This window comes from Erigeron canadensis, chromosome 3, assembly GCF_010389155.1.
Source record: "Erigeron canadensis isolate Cc75 chromosome 3, C_canadensis_v1, whole genome shotgun sequence".
NCBI lineage: Eukaryota > Viridiplantae > Streptophyta > Magnoliopsida > Asterales > Asteraceae > Erigeron > Erigeron canadensis.
The window spans coordinates 47,370,241-47,389,674 of NC_057763.1; the positions used below are offsets into that span (position 1 = coordinate 47,370,241).

Sequence of the window (19,434 nt, forward strand, 5' to 3'; positions counted from 1 at the left end):
AGTCAAAACGTGCAAGTAAAGGTAAAAGCAAAAGCTTTGATGGGTAGATTGAAAAAGCAAAAAACTTGAGGGGCTAATTGTACAACAAGCCAATACATAAAAATAGACAACAAAGGTAGTAAAAGGTTTTAGAAAGAAACAAGCAGATCACACAACCGCCGCCGCCGTCGCCGAAAAAAAGAAAAAGCATGGCGGATGTAGTACAGTACAAGCTAGAGCGAATGGTGGAGGAGCTAGAGGACCTAGAAAAGCGGGGTATATTCTCACGGCGTGAAATAGCGGAAATCGTAAAACAGCGGCGGAAGTTTGAGTACAGGCTGAAGCGGCCAAGTCCATTGAAAGAAGATTATCTGAGTTACATCGATTACGAGAAGTCTGTGGATGCGCTTCGCGTACTTCGTAAGATGAATAAGGAAGAAGAAGGAAAGAAGAAAAGGAGGGTGAGTGATTACGCGGGGGTGGCGAGGATAGTGGAGATATACAGGCTGGCCAGTAACAGATTTAAAGGAGACATTCACTTGTGGTTTCAGTACCTTGAGTTTTGCAGGCTCAAAAGAAATGGTCATATGAAAAAGGTCCTTTTCTTTCTTTCTTTCGGTAATTTTTATAGGATATCACCGACCTGGGTTCCTTTGATCAATTTGTTACTGAATCTTGTTTCTAGCTATGTTTACATTGAGATTGCGTGTTGTTTATGTGAATGTCAAGCTCTTTGTGCGCCTCGTTTTGGATTCTATTTCTATGCCTTTCTTAGATTTATGAACCTGTAGCTGGGGTATGCTGCATTTGCACACTCTCTAAAGAAATATACTAGTGTTAACTTTTCACTTCTTAAAACTTTAATGTATTACAAAGGATATTGCATACTCTAATACGATTTCTACATCCGCCACTGATACTCCTGTAGGGTTTGTTTCATTATTTCTTTTATTTTTTTCTTTTTAAAAATGAATTAAGTTTGTTGGTGTGATTTGTAGTCATTTAATTACAGAGTATTATGGTTGTCTACTTTTCCGGTGTTGGTATTAATCTCAATGTTCTACACCTGTCTATTGTTTGTGTGTATTTCAGGTTTTGGCTCAGGTGCTCAGATTTCATCCCAAAGTACCTGGAGTTTGGATATATGCAGCTTCGTGGGAGTTTGATCACAACTTTAATGCTGCAGCTGCTCGTGCACTTATGCAAAGTGGTTTGAGATCTTGTCCGACTTCTGAAGCTCTGTGGGTGGAGTACCTACGAATGGAGCTTACATACCTTAATAAGTTAAGTGCTCGCAGGGCTGAACTTGGAGAAGGCGTGGGAACCTTGGTTCGTCATCAACCTGACCCAGAGGAGAAACAATGGCGGGAGGAAAACAAAGAGCTATTTATGCCGATTGGTGGAGAAAATGAAGATTATAAAGAGTTGGATGTTCAAAATGAGGAACTAAAACAGAAAATGGATATCTTTCGGGAGAAAGGATTCAACATTCTTCAAACTGTTTACAAGTGTGCAGTGGAAGCACTCCCGTCCAGTTTCAGCCTGAGAGCACAGTTCTTGGAGATTTTAGAGACAACAAACTTGGCGAATTCAGAGAATATGCAAACAGAGATACTTGCTGACATGAAAATTGAATTTTCTAAAGAACCAGGATACTGGGACTGGCTTGCAAAATATGAAGGCACAGGCTCCAAGAGTGCACACGAAGCAATTAAGGTATCTTAACTACCAGATATGTGAATCTAAATCCCTAATATAGTTTCTATGCATCTATTGTGTTTTGCCGATATTACATTTTGGAGCGTGTTTTTTTTGTGTGTGCAGGTTTATGACGAGGCTTTGAAAACTATACCATCATCTACGATGTTTGATCTATACATCAAATTCTTAATGGATATAATTGGTCGAACTGGGAACCGTCAAATATCTAGGCTTTCTGATTTGTCTGACAGTGATATAGATCCTGTTTCACATGTTTTAATGGTCTTTGAAAAGGCTGAAAGCATGCAATGCATTACTGAAAATCTTGCCTGCCAACATGTATCATTTTTGTTAGAACTGGGTAGATTAGATGATGCTAGAGATTTGGCTGAAAAATTTTGCAACGGAGAACTTTCGGAAGCAGTAAATATGTGGGTTTTACGTCTCTCAATAGAGATGAAACGGCTTACAACTCCAAGCAAAGCTGATTTCTCACTTGTTTTTTATCTCTTGCAAAATCCCCTTAGGAAGATTGCTGTTTCAAAGGCTGAAAGTCTGTGGCTTATGGTAGGCAATATGAAAATTTCACTGTTCTTATTCTGTCATATATTTTATTTCATAAATTACTCATCACTTTTGTGTGTGTGCAGGGGTTGAACTATTTTTCGAATCAGAAGCAATATTTTGACAAGCTGGTGGAAATTTCTTTAAGTTCGCTGATCAGAGATGGTGGCAGCGATGATGGTTTCTCCCTCTCATCTGCAATTGTAAACTTTGTTCTTCAGAGAAATGGAATTCAGAATGCAAGGGACATGTATAAGCGGTATGTCACTAGCCCAAGAACTGTCAAACATCAGTATAATGAGTTGTATATTTACCAATAGTTCAATTTTACAGTTTGTTCTTGGAAGGATTTGAAATAAAACACCCTTTTGGTGGCGCTTGAATGTAGATGGTGAACATTTTGGCTTTTGTATAGTATATTATTAAGAAGTTACCAATAATTCAATCTCTCCAATGTACAGGTTTCTTTCTTTACCTCGACCCGGGCTTGCTTTCTATAGGAACTGCATAGAAATGGAATTGAACCTTGCATCATCTGCTGGAGGTAAAGCTCATCTGGTAGAAACCCGGCAGTTATATGAAGCCGCACTTTCAACATATGACCAAGATGAAAGTTTGTGGCAAGATTATCACTCAATGGAGTCCAAGGTAATTATTAAAATTTGGAGATTAAATGGTCACAGGTATTAATAAAGTTTTAAGAAACAGAATAATATAATGAAAACGCATACTTGCATCAATTTCATGCAGATGGGGACGTCTGAAACCACTGCTGCTGTCCATTGGCGTGCTCGTAAGACACTTAAAGGAAATGCTACATTGCTAACTTGAAGAATTTATCCATGAGAGATTTGCATATCTGTATTGCCCACAATTTTGACTTGTGTTAGAGGGGCTGCTGTTGAAAGCTGCACTTTGAGAATTGTAACAGTTGTTTTATTGAAAGTATCTTCAAGTATGTTTTAGTTTTATCTTGATTATAGGGTTGATGTTAAATACATTTTCACATATAAGTCAATGCTATCATGTGAAACAAGGGGTTGTAATTGTAGATCAAGCCGAGCAGCCAGGGCTTCACTCCAACACACACTTTCTGGCAAATGGCTCACGTGGCTCTCAAAACTGTCATCAGTCCTAAACTGAAGGTGAATCAAAAAGGCAATGTTACTTGGATGGGTATTGCCATGGCTAGTAAGCTGGTTAAAGTCAAACTCTTATCACGCACCTTTTCTCAGGTTACAATGAAGAAAGTATACATACAACTTGTTAAGATTATATATATTGCCATGGCTACTGGCTAGTATATGCTGGGTGATGGTCGTGTTATTTATAAAAAAAAAAATAGGAACAAGAAACTAAAATAACTATATACAGCTAAAGTGAACCAAATATTTTTGGGCTGATGAGGAAAATGGCCAGAAACAATCCACATACATACATCTAATTATATCTAAATCGTCAAAGATCCGAATTTAGCACCTTCCCATGGACAAACCTTTACGGCTTTACCCATTTAATTGGATGAAAACATTTAAAAATGAATTATTTACTCTTGGATATATATAATTGGATGAAAACATTTAAAAATGAATTATTTACTCTTGGATATATAGAGTATATATCCAAGAGTAAATAATTCATTTTTAAATGTTTTCATCCAATTAAATGGGTAAAGCCGTAATTGAAGAGAGAGAAAGAGTAAAGAGTAAAGAATGTGTGGTCCAGAATGGTTCTTGAGTTCTTCTTTTTAGGAGTTTTCAAAATAATATATATATATATATATATGGAGTGAAGGCGGTGCTGTTAGGAACCTAAGTTGGGTGAAATCCCTCTCACATGCTAATTTTTTAATATGGGAAAAATCATGCGGGCCCATTATTTATGCATTATATATTTATAGATTAAAAAATTAGCATGTGAGAGTGATTTCACCCAAGTAGAGTGGTGTTATCTCACACCTTCACTTTTCCCATATATATATATATATATATATGAAAAAGTGAATATAAGGTTGTCTGGCACCTAAGTTTATGTGTGGAACCCCTCACATATTAATATTTTATTATTTTTTATTTAATGAATAAATGCATTGGCCTCATAATTTTTATGAATTAAAAAAACAATATATGAGTATTCCACACCTAAGCTTAGATACCCGACAACCTTATATTCCCATCTTATATTGAATTATGTTGCTCTAAGTTGTCATGAAACTATTTTCATTCTGAACTTTACATGCTTTGTATACCAACTCTGGTCTTTTGGTTGTATTTTGGTTTAAAGTTTATCCATATGTCAAAGCATGTAGTATGAACAATGGTATGGGGTATCCCCATTTCAAGTTGGTTTTTATTTTAAATATGGTGTTTGCTAATCATATAGATTTGGATGTTGCGCAGATGGTGTTCTAATTAAAAGCACACCATATGATGATTCTTTTTTAAAAAGGCTTAACCATACAGAAAGAAACATGTTAGTATTGTTAAGCTTGGATCCATATAAACTAATGGAAAATGCATTAACTTGTTTGGCACATGGGTTTTAAGAAAGTGCAGATTATTCACAGCCAAATGGTCTTTTCTTAGAATTAGAAATATTTATTTTAATTAGTTGTAAACCTCTTTTGTACAAAAATAATTCCAAATGATGGAGATATTTTACATAAACTTTAATAATTTTAACATTTTTGTCTTTGATTTTGACTTTGACCAGGTTAATAGTCATTTTAACTTTGGATCATTGTCTTTATATATGACTATCAACTATATGGACTCATCTCTTGGTGTGAATGAAAATTTTATCGGTTACCCATAAGATCAATTGTTGTTTATTTAAATGATCATTAATAAACTTATACGATGAAGATATATTCAGTCGTAAGTCACAACCTGCAATCAGTGACCGTGAGTTAAAAATCTCGAGTTGAGGTATGATTTACACTTAAGGTGGCTGCTTTTTCTCAAATATAATGTATGTATATAATGGAAAAATGGTTCTTAAGGTGGCTGCTTTTTATGGTGATTTTTTTTTAATAAGGCTTAACCGTACAGAAAGATGTTAGAATGGTTTAGCTTGGAAAATGTGGTGAAACTGGTTGGCGCATGGGTTTTAAGAAAGTGCATATTATTCACAACCAAATGGTCTTTTCTTAGAATTAAAAATATTTATTTTAATTTGTTATAAACCTCTCCTGTACAAATATATTTCAAAAAGATGGAATTACATAAATATTTTTTTAGGTGCAGAGATTAATTTCCATGCTATAAACCTCTCCACTAAATGAGTTGATATAAGTTTACGCGAAAAATGTACGTTAGACACAAAACAATAACAAATATGATTCGGCATTTCCGCCTATTAGGCGGGATTTAGATCTAAAAGATGGAATTACATAAATATTTCTTCAGGTGCAGAGATTAATTTCCATGCTATAAACCTCTCCACTAAATGAGTTGATATAAGTTTACGCGAAAAATGTACGTTAGACACAAAACAATCACAAATATGATTCGGCATTTCCGCCTATTAGGCGGGATTTAGATCTAGTATATATATATATAGAGAGTTTCCTTATTTTGAGAACCATTTTTTTTAAGAACCATGAGAAATCATAAATAGTATATTTGTTCACATATTTTTTTTGTTCATTCACATATGATGATATAAAAAAGTATGTTGTAGAAGAAACTTTTAAAAAAACCTTCAAAATAACCTTTTGTGAACTTGTGAATGAATATATTCACGTTTCCGTTCACATGTTAACAAATGAGTATATATATAAAGTTTTGAAAAAAACTTTCTTCTACAATATGTATTTTTATAACGTTTAACATATGAGTGAACAAAAAAGACATGTGATCAGATATATAATTTAAGGATTCTTACAGTTGTAAAAAAATAGGTTCTTAAATTAAGGCTCGCAATTAATATATATAAAAAGAAAAATTATATGAATGGGCGTGATGAGAGACATCCCACTAACCCTTATCAAGGAAAAGGGCCAAGTAACCGAACACCACTCACCAACGATGGGGTTCGATTTGTCACCAAAAGCTCTCCTCCACCCACTCCTTTTTACTCACCAACCCATCTCTCATTTTGTCATTTTTATATTACTTTCACATACGAGTACAATCAAAAATATATGCACCAACTTATTTAAAAAAAGAAAAGAAAAGAAACAGTAACAAAACCCATCCCCATATCCAGATTTGCTTTTCTCGACGGATAAAAAAAGAGCATTGTAGCTGCTCTGTGAGCACAGTTGTAAGCCCATTTATCTTTGTTCTTTATCTTGTCACTTAATCTGATTTCTTTTTGGTATCTGTAATTAAACCATATCCACTTGTATGAAAAGAAAGAATCTTTGTTTATGTGGGACAAAGATTAAATCTTTTATTGAAATGCAAAATACTTATAAAGATTTAATCTTTATGATTGATAAATGTTTCTTTCATACCTTCGTTTGATGCTTTATGTCATACAGTTGAGAAATGCAACCGTATATATACATGAAAATGTGATGGCATATAAGATTGGTTTATCAGTTCATTCACTAGTAAAGTTCATGACATTACTTTAAGGCGATGTGTTTGCCGATTTTGTTATATTTATTTATTATATATATAAGTGAAAAAGGATGGAACTTCTAGTTCTTGATTTGGTTGTAGATTATGATTTCTTGATAGGAATCAGTATAATCTTGGATTGATTCTAATCTCTATATCATTCAGTATATGCTACTATATATATATATGATTTCTTCATTATGTGCCTATAATCAGATGGTCCTTGATCAGTGAAAACATTAATTGCCATACCGAATTTACGACTTGTGATTGAATTGGAAACTAATAATCCGGCGATACTTTGTTTTCACCTAATTTGAATATTTATTTGCTTGCTTTTGAAGCATAAAGCAAAATGAGGGGAGGACTATGGCAACTAGGCCAATCAATCACTCGTCGTCTTGGTCAATCCGATAAAAAGACCATTGCCCGTAGATGCTATGCCTCGGAGGCTGATCTTAAGAAAACTGTCTTGTATGATTTCCATGTTGCTAATGGCGGAAAGATGGTTCCTTTTGCTGGTTGGAGTATGCCGATCCAGTACAAAGATTCAATTATGGAATCCACTCTTAATTGCAGGGAAAACGGCAGTCTTTTTGATGTTTCTCATATGTGTGGGCTAAGTCTCAAAGGGAAGGATAGTGTTGCGTTTCTTGAAAAGCTTGTGGTTGCTGATGTGGCAGGACTTGCTCCTGGTACCGGTTCCCTGACTGTTTTCACAAACGAGAAAGGTGGAGCTATTGATGATTCTGTCATCACTAAGGTGACTGATGATCACATTTACTTGGTTGTTAATGCTGGCTGCCGAGATAAGGATTTGACTCACATTGAAGAACACATGAAGGCTTTTAAAGCCAAAGGTGGTGATGTGGGTTGGCACATCTATGATGAGAGATCTCTTTTGGCTCTCCAGGTTAGTAATTAGTACATGAGAAACAGATGTGTATTGGTCAGCATATTGAGATCTCTATGTGTTTTGTATTCCATTTATGTTTTTTTGGTGCAGGGCCCTCTTGCAGGTTCGACTCTTCAGCACTTGACAAAGGAGGATTTGAGTAAATTTTACTTTGGGGAGTTCCGTATTATAGATATCAATGGTGCCAAATGTTTTCTAACTAGAACTGGGTATGTTTCTTGTAGCTAAGGATATTATACGTTTATCTCAAATCAGTTGTCATACATCTATCTCTGACTTGCTCTCTGAAGCTGATTTTTGACCACAAAATCATAATCATAATCTGTTTTTTCCAGACACCGAAAGAAATCTCTAAGTTAGTCTTTTGGAAGGGGCTCAAAAAATAATTTGACATGTTTCGTGAATGGTTGCAGATATACTGGTGAAGATGGATTTGAGATCTCTGTTCCCTCAGAAAATGCACTCGATCTTACCAAAGCAATTCTTGAAAAATCTGAAGGGAAAGTGAGGCTGACAGGTCTTGGTGCTCGTGACAGTCTTCGTCTTGAAGCTGGACTGTGTCTATACGGTAATGACATGGAGCAACACATAACCCCTGTGGAGGCTGGTCTCACTTGGGCTATTGGCAAGAGAAGAAGGGCTGAAGGCGGTTTTCTTGGAGCTGAGGTGATCCTCAAGCAAATTGCCGATGGACCAGCCATCAGGCGTGTTGGGATTTTCTCGGCTGGCCCACCTGCTCGTAGTCACAGTGAGATTCAAAATGAAAATGGGGAGAACATTGGTGAGGTCACCAGCGGAGGGTTTAGCCCATGCTTGAAGAAGAATATAGCCATGGGGTACGTTAAGTCCGGATTGCACAAACCAGGCACTAAAGTCAAGATTGCAATCAGAGGAAAAACATACGAAGGGTCAATCACCAAAATGCCCTTCGTACCTACAAAATATTACAAGCCAACATAATCTTTTTCATGTCTTCCGCTGTTCTAAAGGCTACCTTCTTTACATTTAACTTGTTTCTTGTGAACTTCAAATGCTGCAAACCTGCAATCTTTGATTTTGTGGTCAAAACACCTTTTTCAGGTCTATAATGGAGGAGTATTTATATTCCATGGTTACATTATAAGTAAAGTTAAATGCATTAGGTGTATTTTTTAGACTTTTGTGTCATTACCAGGAAATGAATAATGCTGCAAAGAAAATCCTTACCTCTTTTTTGGATAAAACAAGATTACCACTTGGTTAACTTAGAAAAACTATAACTTGGCGTGTGATCAACCAAAAAAAAATTAAAAATAGAAGGCACAAAGAAACTCCATTCACTCGCTGCCAAGATACATAAATTTAAACTCTCCAAAGTTTCACTAAAGAAGCAAGTATGGAATCTTCAAAAATAAAAATTAGCAAGCACTTTCCCCGGCTCATCCTCAAAGCAAACATTGTATCTGAGTTAAAATACTCTGAGGTTTTTTATTTGCAAAATCAAGATGTTCAAGAAGAAAAGCTTCTGCTTTATACATCAAGTAACAATCTTCTTGGGTCTTCAACAACATCTTTGATGCGCCTCAAGAAGAAGACAGCCTCTCTACCATCAATCAGCCTGTGGTCATATGTGAGTGCAATGTACATCATTGGCCTTGACACAATTTCGCCAGCTACCACCATGGGCTTGTTGACTATCGAGTGCATGCCCAAAATAGCAGACTGCGCAAAAGATGAAACTTTGTTTTAATATGATCGACAAAATTATTTTATTTTGTAATTTATTCATATACTCTGTTTGTAATCTTTTACATGCACATGGCCTATATTTTTTACATTCTGAGTAATAATAAGCATGCTCTTAGTTGATGAATAAATTACAGAACAAAAATAAAGAAGGCAAGCATAAAGTATATAACTAGAACAGAAAGTGATAGTATCCAACCTGCGGAGGGTTTATAATGGGAGTACTTAAAAGGCTTCCATAGACGCCACCATTAGATATAGTGAATGAACCTCCAGCCATCTCATCAATTGAAATGGAACCATTGTTGGCTTTCTTAGCCAGGCTGTTAATCGTCTTCTCTATTTCAGCGAAGTTCATTGTCTCAGCATTGCGGATAACTGGTACGACAAGACCCTTCAACAAACAGTCAAATTTAGTTTACCCAATGAAATACATTAATCATTTAGAAGAAGAATAGAGTTAATAAACATTCTAGATTCTCAACGGGCCTTAATTCGGTCACGGCAAAAAAAAGCACATTAACATTCTCATCAGTCCCAAGAAAAGAGTCGATCTTTTACTTTTGATAGCGATACAGTGGAAATGTACCTTAGGAGTACCGACAGCAATACTGATATCAATATAATCTCTATATATAATGTCATCTCCGTCGATAACAGCATTGATGATTGGCTGATTCTGGAGCCCGCTCACAGCAGCCTGGGATATATAAACCATCACGACATATATTTGATATTAAAAAAAAATTTGAAGCAAAATGATAAACTGACAAACAGGTATACAGCTGCTAAGAGACAAGTAATCAGAAAAGTGTCAAAAACATACTTTGACAAACCCAGACATGAGTCCCAGCTTCACACCATGTTTCTCAAGAAAAGCATCTTTATATTCGGACCGAAGCTTCATCAAATTTGTCCTGAATCAAAGAAGCAGATGATAAAGAAATTTCCAATGACCAAAAACCAAATGATTCAATTTTTGGCACCTCCCACATATATGATTAACAGGTTGTGAGTTTCATTTACTTGATAGAAGTACACATCAGCAAGGAAAATGGTGAATGAATAATAAGTGTACAAAGAAATATCATCCCAACTTACATATCGACTTCATTGAAGGTAGTCAGCAAAGCAAAAGTGTTCTGGGAGTCTTTCAAACGTGTGGCAACACGCTTCCTTAGTCTTGTCATTGGGACCTGCAACATTAGGGAATTTAAACTTTAATAACTTTTGTATGCTTAATAAACTATCCATGATAATCACAATAGTCATAAGGGAAATCATCATATATACCCTAACTAAACACTAAAATCTCATATTTACCCAACTTAAATTCATAATATCATATATATATCCACCTTAAACATAAAATACACCATATATATCCAAATAATAATTTTAACCCCATTAAATATCTATGTTATCAATTTCGGTGAAATTTCGGTGAAATTTCGGTTTTCGGTGGTGGGACATAATTTCGGCATTGAATTTCGGTTTATATATCGTTTCCGAAATTTTCGGTGGTTTTGACCGAAATACCACCGAAATTACCGAAATTTCGGTGAATTCTGTTTCAGCACTTCCATGTTTTATCTTTTACTCTTATTTATGTATATATATATATATATATATATAAATACATATATAATATTAGAATTACCGAAATACCACCGAATAAAACGATATTTCGTATACCAGTCCGTGACCGAAACACCGAAATTTATGTCCTTGACTACTTAGTTAAATATTCTAAAAATCAAATACTAATAAGCTAATTTTGTTATTGAATATTATATCCTTCTTCTCCTACACTAAAACCCCCTAAATTACGCATTTACGTGTTTACTTTTCTTCATCATTAATACATAGTTACATATTGGGTCAAAGCCTACAACACTAAAAAGAAAATTATCATTATTTTTAACTAAGTTATTCTCTTAACGAAATAGAAATATGGTGAGTGATGAACATTGTATTCAAATATAATTACATACATCATAGCCTTTCGAAAATCATTATAAAAACAAATTCTATGCCTCTGTTTCAATTCGTTAATGTAGGAATTAACCATCGACATAGTTAAAAACGAAGACTTATATGCATAGTTATATTAGTATGTAATTAGAAGGTGTGATTATGTATGGTTCACTCGTAACCATTCAATTAGTATATATAGGATATTACGTGTAGACAAATTAACAAGTGTGTAATAACGATTAAATGATTAAATTCTTTCTATATTCAAAGATTATTACATATTTCTTGTTCTTGATCCTACTGGGACAACAGTGGCATCAGAGCACAGTTTTCGTGATATGGAATTAACCCCAAATCATCAGTTTTCGTTTTAACAAAATCAGAATAACATACCTTACAATTGAGTACCATTCTTACTCGATTGCCGTTTAATAGACTGCCGTTTTCAGTCACTTCGATTGCCGTTTTCAATCACCACTTACAACAACTTCGATTGCCGTATTCAATCGCCAATTAAATTAATCTTGATTGCCGTTTTTCAATCACCATTACCCGATTGCCGTTTCAATCGCCGTTGATACAACATATCCAGAAAATTGTTTGCCGTTATCAAACAATAAGAAATTCAGTCACTTTATCTTCTTCGCCGTCATCGAACAACCAAAATATCGAAACCGTTTTTTTTCGATCAGTTACAAACATTGAAACATAACCGTTTCAATCAGAAAGGAAAAAGAAACCGTATTTGTTTGCCGTCTTCGAACAACAGACCATCGAATTATTTCGATCATTGAAACTTTTGTTTCAATCGGATTACTAGAAAAAGAAATAGAAGACAATCAATTTAGAAACATATCGATTCAGAGAGCGTAGAACAAGAACCCTAATTTTTGGGGGGTTTTGTGCGTATAAAAAGGAAAAAGGAAGAAGCAGATTGCTTAAAGTAAAAGAGAGAAGAACCGTTTGGGTGTCGACCAACAGATAAGGAAGGATACAGATTTATAATTCCCAGGTTTTATTATTAAAACTTATCTTTTATTTAAGTGATCAAGTTTATTATAGCCCATACAAAACGTATTATACTCTCAAATAATTTGAAGTACATTTTTATTCAAAAGTTAGTGGGCTTGATTTGTTGAAAAGTTGAAGTACAGATTTGGAACTACAAAATATTTATACTATTGTTGTTATCACAAAAGGTTATAAATATTTGTAATTTTCGAAAGACTTCTTTTATAAAACTAAGATTGTTTTAGAAACTTTTAAGAAATAAGTATGGGAAAAGAAGATGGGGAGAGTTCAAATAACGATAAGGGAATAGGATCGTCACACTATTTCCAAAGCCCCTTGTTGACGACAACAAACTATACGATATGGTCGATAAGAATGAAGATCATTTTACAAGCAAATGGTCTATGGGAAATGGTCGCGTCCGATAAAAGTAAAGCCGATGAAAAGCGAGACAAAACCGCGATTGGGTATCTATTTCAAGGATGACCCGAAGATATGATATTGCAAGTAGCAAGTTGCGCAAATGCAAAAGAAGTTTGGGATACATTAAAGACTCGAAATGTTGGAGTAGATCGAGTACAAAAGGCGAAACTACAAACTCTCAAATCCGAATTTGAGATGTTACAAATGGAGGAAGATGAAACTATTGATTCATTTACCGCGAAAATGACAAGTATTACATCACAAATGACAAGTCTTGGATCAACCCTCGATGATGCAACCCGTGTGCGGAAATTGTTAAATTCTGTACCAGAGAGGTTCATTCAAATTGTGGCGTCAATTGAGCAATACTCGGATCTAGATGAACTGACTTTCGACGAAGCTATTGGAAGATTAAAGACCTTTGAAGAAAGGATAAAGATTAAGAAAGGAAAGATCTTCGAGCATCAAGATAAACTATTACTTACAAGACATGACAACAATGGTCGAAGACATCGCTATGATAATCAAGGAAGAGGAAGATATGTTCCACCACATAACCGAGGTTATGACAATTCAAGACAACATGGAAGAAACGATAATTATTCGAAAGATACATTCAAGAGTTACAATAAAGAAAAGAAAACCCCTCAAGATCAAGAAGGATTTACAAGGAACGTGAATAATGTAAGATGCTATAATTGCAACAAACTTGGACATTATGCATCAGATTGTCGACGAAGACCTCAAAGACGACAAAGAGAAGAAGTATCAAACCTTGTGGAAGAAGACGTAGAACCACAATTATTAATGGCATCCACAAGCTTTAACAAGACTCAAGAAAAACTTGGCAAGGATGCGCCAACGAATCAAAGCAATCCATTTGAAAATTTCGATGATGATGAAGACTTAAAGTGGGGAAAATTTCTACTAGAAAAATATGTAGGAAGACTTGATCAAGAGAAAGAGACTAAAGAGGACTATGAGGAACTAAGCATGGAAGATCAACAAGTCAAAAGCAATGATATGTATAAAGGAAGAAAGCCTAAAGACAAGACACACTTTTGGAGCACTATTACTTCAAAGTTGGTTCAAAAGATCAAGCATAAGATGAAAGGAAATTCAAAGTACAAGTGAAGATAATGAAGACAAGATCGAAGATTAACTACGTCAATGGTTAAGGGGGAGAATGTTGGAATTAACCATCGACATAGTTATATACGAAGACTTATATGCATAGTTATATTCGTATGTAATTAGAAGGTTTGATTATGTAATTAGACAATACTTGAAAGGGAGTAATGGTTGGCCAAAAGACACAACCATCAACACCACCGAAGCATTGCAATGGTTCACTCGTAACCATTCAATTAGTATATATAGGATATTACGTGTAGACAAATTAACAAGTGTGTAATAACGATTAAATTCTTTCTATATTCAAAGATTATTACATATTTCTTGTTCTTGATCCTACTGGGACAACAGTTAAGCACATTAAACTGAAAGTACAATTTTGTTTTCGACAATTCATCTTGTCATTTTATTTTATTTAAAGCTAATACAAGTAGATTTGTTTACTCAATTTGTGTATTATAGTTTGATAAACTTTTTAAACAATTTACATATCTGATCATAGAATGACAAGTATATAAATATCAATTCAGTTTCTGTTAATTATATATTACAGTATTATGATTTAAATAATATATGTTAATATTACTAGTCCTAATACCCGTACGATGTACGGTAGTTATGTGGATTGTATCATAAAGAAATATGAATATGCCTCATACATGATTCGTGAGTACGAAATAAATTGTGGTTAAAGTAAACCGATGATCGAAACTAAGTTATAATAAATCGTATTGATAAATATAATATATGTTTAGTTAAAATTTTGGATTTAATTCTATTTTTACAATTACATCAAAATCGGAACTTGTAAGCATAGTGGATGACGACAAATAGCCTTGTAATTTTGGATCGTAAACTTCAATTTTTGGAGTATTCATGCTAATAACTTATTATAAGTAAGTTGTTATAAGTAATATAATTGATATAAAATGAAGAATTAAGAAAGAAAAAGACACAATAACCATCGATCAAATATGGTTATAATGTGTTTTGTATCTATAAGTCAAGAGTTAGAATTTAATTATAAGTCTAAGTCTAATAAGAAAGTTGAATCTATATATACTATTAAAAAAAGCTAATAAAATATAAATTAACTAATTAAAAGGACATGTGTCGATCAAGAATTGTATCATTTCAAGATTATCTCAATCCTGTTTTAGTTTAATAGTAAATATATATTAAATTATTAAATTTATTGTCAAAAAATAAGATTGGTGATGGAAATCTATATTTATGGTAATAATGAATAAATATAATTTTTAATATAAGAGTCATAATAATATTAGGAATTTATATCTATATATCAATTAAATAATTAAAAGTTTTAGTTGTATATGGAATCTAAAATCTAAAAAATATATAAATATAGATTTAAACTGACACGTGTCGCTTAAGAAACACGCCACGTGTCGATCAAAAGATGTCTCACTCCTGTTTTAATTTATTGGTAGATTTTGAAATTATCATTTGGATATACATGATGTGTTTTGGGTTTAAAGTGGGTACATACGATATTAAGAATTTGAGTTGGGTAAATATGAGATTTTGATGTTTAGTAAGGGTATATATGATGTTCTCCCGTGTCATAAAGTAGCCAAACAAGAAATTTGAACATGCTGTTTGAGTTTATGTTGTAGATACTTGTGTTTTTTAAGCTTACTCTTCTTTCCCGATCCTTTGGGGGAAGTTGAGGCTCTGAGGCGGAAGTTTTCGGGGATGCTTGAGAAGATTTTTGGGTTTCCGCCTTTGGAGGTGGAGCTTCAACTTTAGGTGCTGGTTTCTCCACCTTTTCACTTACAACAGGTGCAGGTTTCGGTGCAGCCGTGGTGGTTGATTCAGATGGAGCTACATGAGTTGTCGCACCTTCATCTGACTTCGATATAATTGCAACCTTTGTACCTGGTTCCACAGTATCCCCTTCTTTGGCTACAAACTGAAATGAAAATTAACATGAGAGAGCCTGATAATAATAGACCAGGTTTCTTATATTACAACTAAAGGCAAGCCTACATGTTCAGATACATACACTGAAAGAATAGTAACATTTTGCAGTGTAACAATATGTGCATTTATTATCTTAGTGACCCCCTAACTCTAGTTTGTTATGGTAGTGTAGTGAATGCAGTCTTTTTCATCAATACAAATGAGTGATTGAACTTATCAATCATTTTCTTGGCCTTTTGCAGCAAACTAACATTGCTCTAGCTAAAAGGGGTAGTAAACACTACAGCTTGGGATAGCCATAAACTTGGTCACCACTCAAGAACCTTCCAATAGATCAAAATCATCAGGATTGTAAACCCTGCAGCTTGAGGGTATAGATATATACATAGACTGTGATTGTAAAATGGTCGGCATAAATAAAAGTAAGGGTTAATTACAAATTTGGTACCTGAACTATACCCCATTTTGCACGTTTCATACCCCGCATTTATTATTTACATTGATCATACCTAAACTATGCAAGTACAAAAGTAAATGAAGTTGTTAGCTTCAACTTATAATTAAAATCACTCTGGAAATTATTACCTCACGAATAAAACCAGCTTCAGGACTTGCAACATCAATTGTCACCTTATCAGTTTCAATTTGGGCAATTGGCTCATCGATCTCAACACGGTCACCAGGTTCTGTCAGCAGATAATCCAAAAAAAAACTCAAAGAAAGAAATTATTATACAATAGCGACAACCAAGCAACTAGGAAACATACTTTTTAGGAAAGTGGCTAGAGTGCCATCCGTGATGGACTCCCCCATAAAAGGGACAACAGCATCAACCAAGTCACCTTCATAATAATAACAGAGAAACATAAATTCAGATAGATAGCAAAGATATACTTTTATGAGCATTGGTACAGGCAATCTTAAAGTATTCAATAAAAAAGAAAGGTATACCAATGTCTGAAGAAAATGATCTACTCCACATGTGGGTGGTAAAATCTGCTTTAGGAGATACAACATTCCTGTAACCAATTGTAAACAATGAACAAGGATACTCTTTAAAATATATATGTGTGTGTGTGTGTGTGTGTGTGTTGACCTTATCTTTCATCTAAGTAATAGTCCTGGTCATAAATGTCTGGAACACACACACATGTAAAAAAAGAGAAGGGTACAAAAATCAACCTTAGAGGGAGTGAATGAACTTGAGCACCTATAATCAAACGAGTAAAACATCAGTAACAAAGTGCCAAACTGAAATATGTGACACCTTTCATGAGAGGATGAAATGTAACGCTACACTGCGCAATAAACTGATTATGGACCATAGGAGCATAATATGGTTCTTTACTTCTTTTTAAGCATTTACGTTACAGAAATTTGTCCGAAACAGTTAAACTTTGCCAACATATCGTGTTCCCATTTACACAAATGAGAAAATTAGTATGCCACAAAAAAGGCCTGTACAATATTTCATATATAGTCAATTACTTGATTGACAATGTCAACATAATCAATTTACCTTGATGAAAATGACTCAACAGTTTTGATCCCCTTCCACGAGCTGGTGCCTTTCAAAATTGAACACAAAATTAGCAACTAATCCTTGATGAAAAACAGCATGAAATGATAAATGAAAATCCAGTAAATCCGTGAAGTACATTAGGTTTTGCGATTGTTTCAACAGAACATTGTTGTGTTGATCCTGCCAATACAGGGAGAGTTCTCCCCAATGATTGTACTCCACCCTGCAAACAACCCAAAAATCAATGCTTATGCGAGATTAGCTTTTTAACACACATACTAGTAGAGTACAAGTTAGTTGTGTATGTGAGATAAATTCTTGGGAAAATACAATATCTCATCCACATTCTGAATGATCATGCTGCATTATCCACCCCATTTCCAAACCTTAAAACTTGTTAATACTCCATAGTTTAATAAGCTAAGCGGGCAAAATGTATCCTACAAGTTACATTATATTATTGTGTATATATCAAACTTTGAACTATTGATACTGTAACTGTATGTCTTTGACCTCTTTGAATCCGGTGAAGTGGAAACATTATAGGTGACAGGACAACCTATATGGCTGTCACGTCAACAAAAAAGACGTGCTACCTTATGAAGAGGTGAGGAGATACACACAGTAAGAGGGAATTGAAAGTTTGAGACACGCAATAAACTGTATGGAAGTTTGATACACACGATAAATAGCAAAAAGTGACAAGTATAACAACATTGTTCTGAAAATGAATTGAAGCATAACAAAGTAACAACTTGTAATTTGACGACATACAGACAGAAATGTGGCTTAGTCTGCCGATTAAGAAGGGTGTTTGTATTGAAAGTGATTGATGGCTTGATTATGAAGCATTGGCCTCTGATTACGATAAATTTCATGTCGCAAACTCGTATAACAAATGCAGAATAAGTCCCTACCAAAAAAATTATCAAAAAGCATAAACAACAATTAAACATTACATACATTATGACTCACGAAAGCAGCTTTCCTCCTTAAAATTGCCCACATCCTGCCTCCCTCCAAAACTACATCATCAATCAATACAACTCGTTAAAACTGCCCACATAATATGCTGAAAATTAACCATATAATAATATAAATAAAATAAAGGAAATTATAAAAACTTTATTTTATTCGCTATGAAAAAAAGGAACATAAATGACATGACCAAAAAAAGATTCAAATTTTCCCGATCGATTGGTGAAAAAACTATTTTTAAAAATATATACGATTAAAGTTAGCGAGAGCACTTACGCCACCCACCGAGTCAATAAAGGCGATTCAGATGTAAATGTAAATCTGGGATGGTTGTTGGGGTGTTTCTTCTTTCCCTATTACTCACAAAAAAGAAAAAACAGAAAAATTATTTTCCTTCCTTCTTATTATTATTCGAATTCGAATGATGAGAAGAGAAATCTTCTATTTATTATTATGAGTCTGTATTTCAGGGACAGACCAGGCGACCAGCCGCAGAATTTCTATGTATTATTTTAAAAAATTTATTTTAATGATGTACTGTATTATCTTAAAAATATCAATATAATAAAGAAGCATTTAACTTTTTCTTAATTCCATAAACATATATAATTACTAGGTCTTTTACCCGCACAATGTTGTTTTAGTTATATGAATATTTATAATAACTTTTAACAACTATACATTATTTAGGCATGTACATATAAATCTATATTATCATTAAATAGAAATTTTTATATTTATTGAAATAGATTAATTCAAAATATAACTGTTATTATTTATGAAAATCTTTACATTTATATAAAAACATACATTATCAAATATTCATATTAACTATCACATATTATACTTCATACAATACTAATGAACATAAAATGAAGTTAAAATGTAATGTAAAATCATAACGATCTTTTATTTTTTTGCAAAGTGATATGTGACTTATTAAAATTTCATCACACTCTTTCAAAGAAAATAGTTTCATAAAACTTACTTCA

At 33.9% G+C, this 19,434-nt stretch overlaps 3 protein-coding genes across 4 annotated transcripts; 2 read left to right on the forward strand and 1 right to left on the reverse strand.

The window, feature by feature from the left end:
- Positions 1-130: 130 nt before the first annotated feature.
- On the forward strand, positions 131-3,221 carry LOC122592656 (U3 small nucleolar RNA-associated protein 6 homolog). The gene is made up of 6 exons (XM_043764939.1): positions 131-575; positions 1,072-1,695; positions 1,804-2,247; positions 2,331-2,503; positions 2,706-2,892; positions 2,995-3,221. The coding sequence occupies exons 1-6, from the start codon at positions 189-191 to the stop codon at positions 3,073-3,075; spliced, it is 1,896 nt and encodes a 631-aa protein (XP_043620874.1). The 5' UTR covers positions 131-188; the 3' UTR covers positions 3,076-3,221.
- A 3,147-nt stretch (positions 3,222-6,368) lies between these two features.
- LOC122592932 (aminomethyltransferase, mitochondrial) lies at positions 6,369-8,843 on the forward strand. The gene is made up of 4 exons (XM_043765266.1): positions 6,369-6,510; positions 7,157-7,725; positions 7,819-7,937; positions 8,142-8,843. The coding sequence occupies exons 2-4, from the start codon at positions 7,168-7,170 to the stop codon at positions 8,686-8,688; spliced, it is 1,224 nt and encodes a 407-aa protein (XP_043621201.1). The 5' UTR covers positions 6,369-6,510; positions 7,157-7,167; the 3' UTR covers positions 8,689-8,843.
- Positions 8,844-9,014: 171 nt separating this feature from the next.
- LOC122592931 (dihydrolipoyllysine-residue succinyltransferase component of 2-oxoglutarate dehydrogenase complex 2, mitochondrial-like) lies at positions 9,015-18,936 on the reverse strand. 2 transcript variants are annotated; one of them, XM_043765265.1, is made up of 14 exons: positions 18,728-18,936; positions 18,428-18,489; positions 17,601-17,687; positions 17,462-17,510; positions 17,125-17,152; positions 16,894-16,961; positions 16,710-16,784; positions 16,528-16,628; positions 15,659-15,931; positions 10,555-10,649; positions 10,280-10,370; positions 10,043-10,153; positions 9,653-9,847; positions 9,015-9,429 (listed from the first exon to the last, which is right to left on the reverse strand). In XM_043765265.1, exons 2-14 carry the CDS (start codon positions 18,470-18,472, stop codon positions 9,238-9,240), a joined length of 1,410 nt encoding a protein of 469 aa, XP_043621200.1. In that variant the 5' UTR covers positions 18,473-18,489; positions 18,728-18,936; the 3' UTR covers positions 9,015-9,237. The 2 variants fall into 2 exon arrangements, with proteins under 2 accessions (XP_043621200.1, XP_043621199.1); XM_043765264.1 differs by having other exon boundaries at positions 18,719-18,936.
- Between the last annotated feature and the right edge of the window lie 498 nt (positions 18,937-19,434).

Coding starts and splice junctions, on each gene's coding strand:
- LOC122592931 (XM_043765265.1), bottom strand. CDS start 18,472: ATGTGGGCAATTTTAAGGAGGAAAGCTGCTTTCGTGAGTCATAAT. Junction 17,688..18,427: donor CTGCTTTCGTGAGTCATAAT/GTATGTAATGTT, acceptor GGTTGTTTGCAG/GGTGGAGTACAATCATTGGG. Junction 17,153..17,461: donor GTTGAGTCATTTTCATCAAG/GTAAATTGATTA, acceptor GTTTGATTATAG/GTGCTCAAGTTCATTCACTC.
- LOC122592656 (XM_043764939.1), top strand. CDS start 189: ATGGCGGATGTAGTACAGTACAAGCTAGAGCGAATGGTGGAGGAGCTA. Junction 576..1,071: donor GAAATGGTCATATGAAAAAG/GTCCTTTTCTTT, acceptor TGTGTATTTCAG/GTTTTGGCTCAGGTGCTCAG. Junction 2,893..2,994: donor ATCACTCAATGGAGTCCAAG/GTAATTATTAAA, acceptor AATTTCATGCAG/ATGGGGACGTCTGAAACCAC.
- LOC122592932 (XM_043765266.1), top strand. CDS start 7,168: ATGAGGGGAGGACTATGGCAACTAGGCCAATCAATCACTCGTCGTCTT. Junction 7,726..7,818: donor GATCTCTTTTGGCTCTCCAG/GTTAGTAATTAG, acceptor TTTTTGGTGCAG/GGCCCTCTTGCAGGTTCGAC. Junction 7,938..8,141: donor TGTTTTCTAACTAGAACTGG/GTATGTTTCTTG, acceptor GAATGGTTGCAG/ATATACTGGTGAAGATGGAT.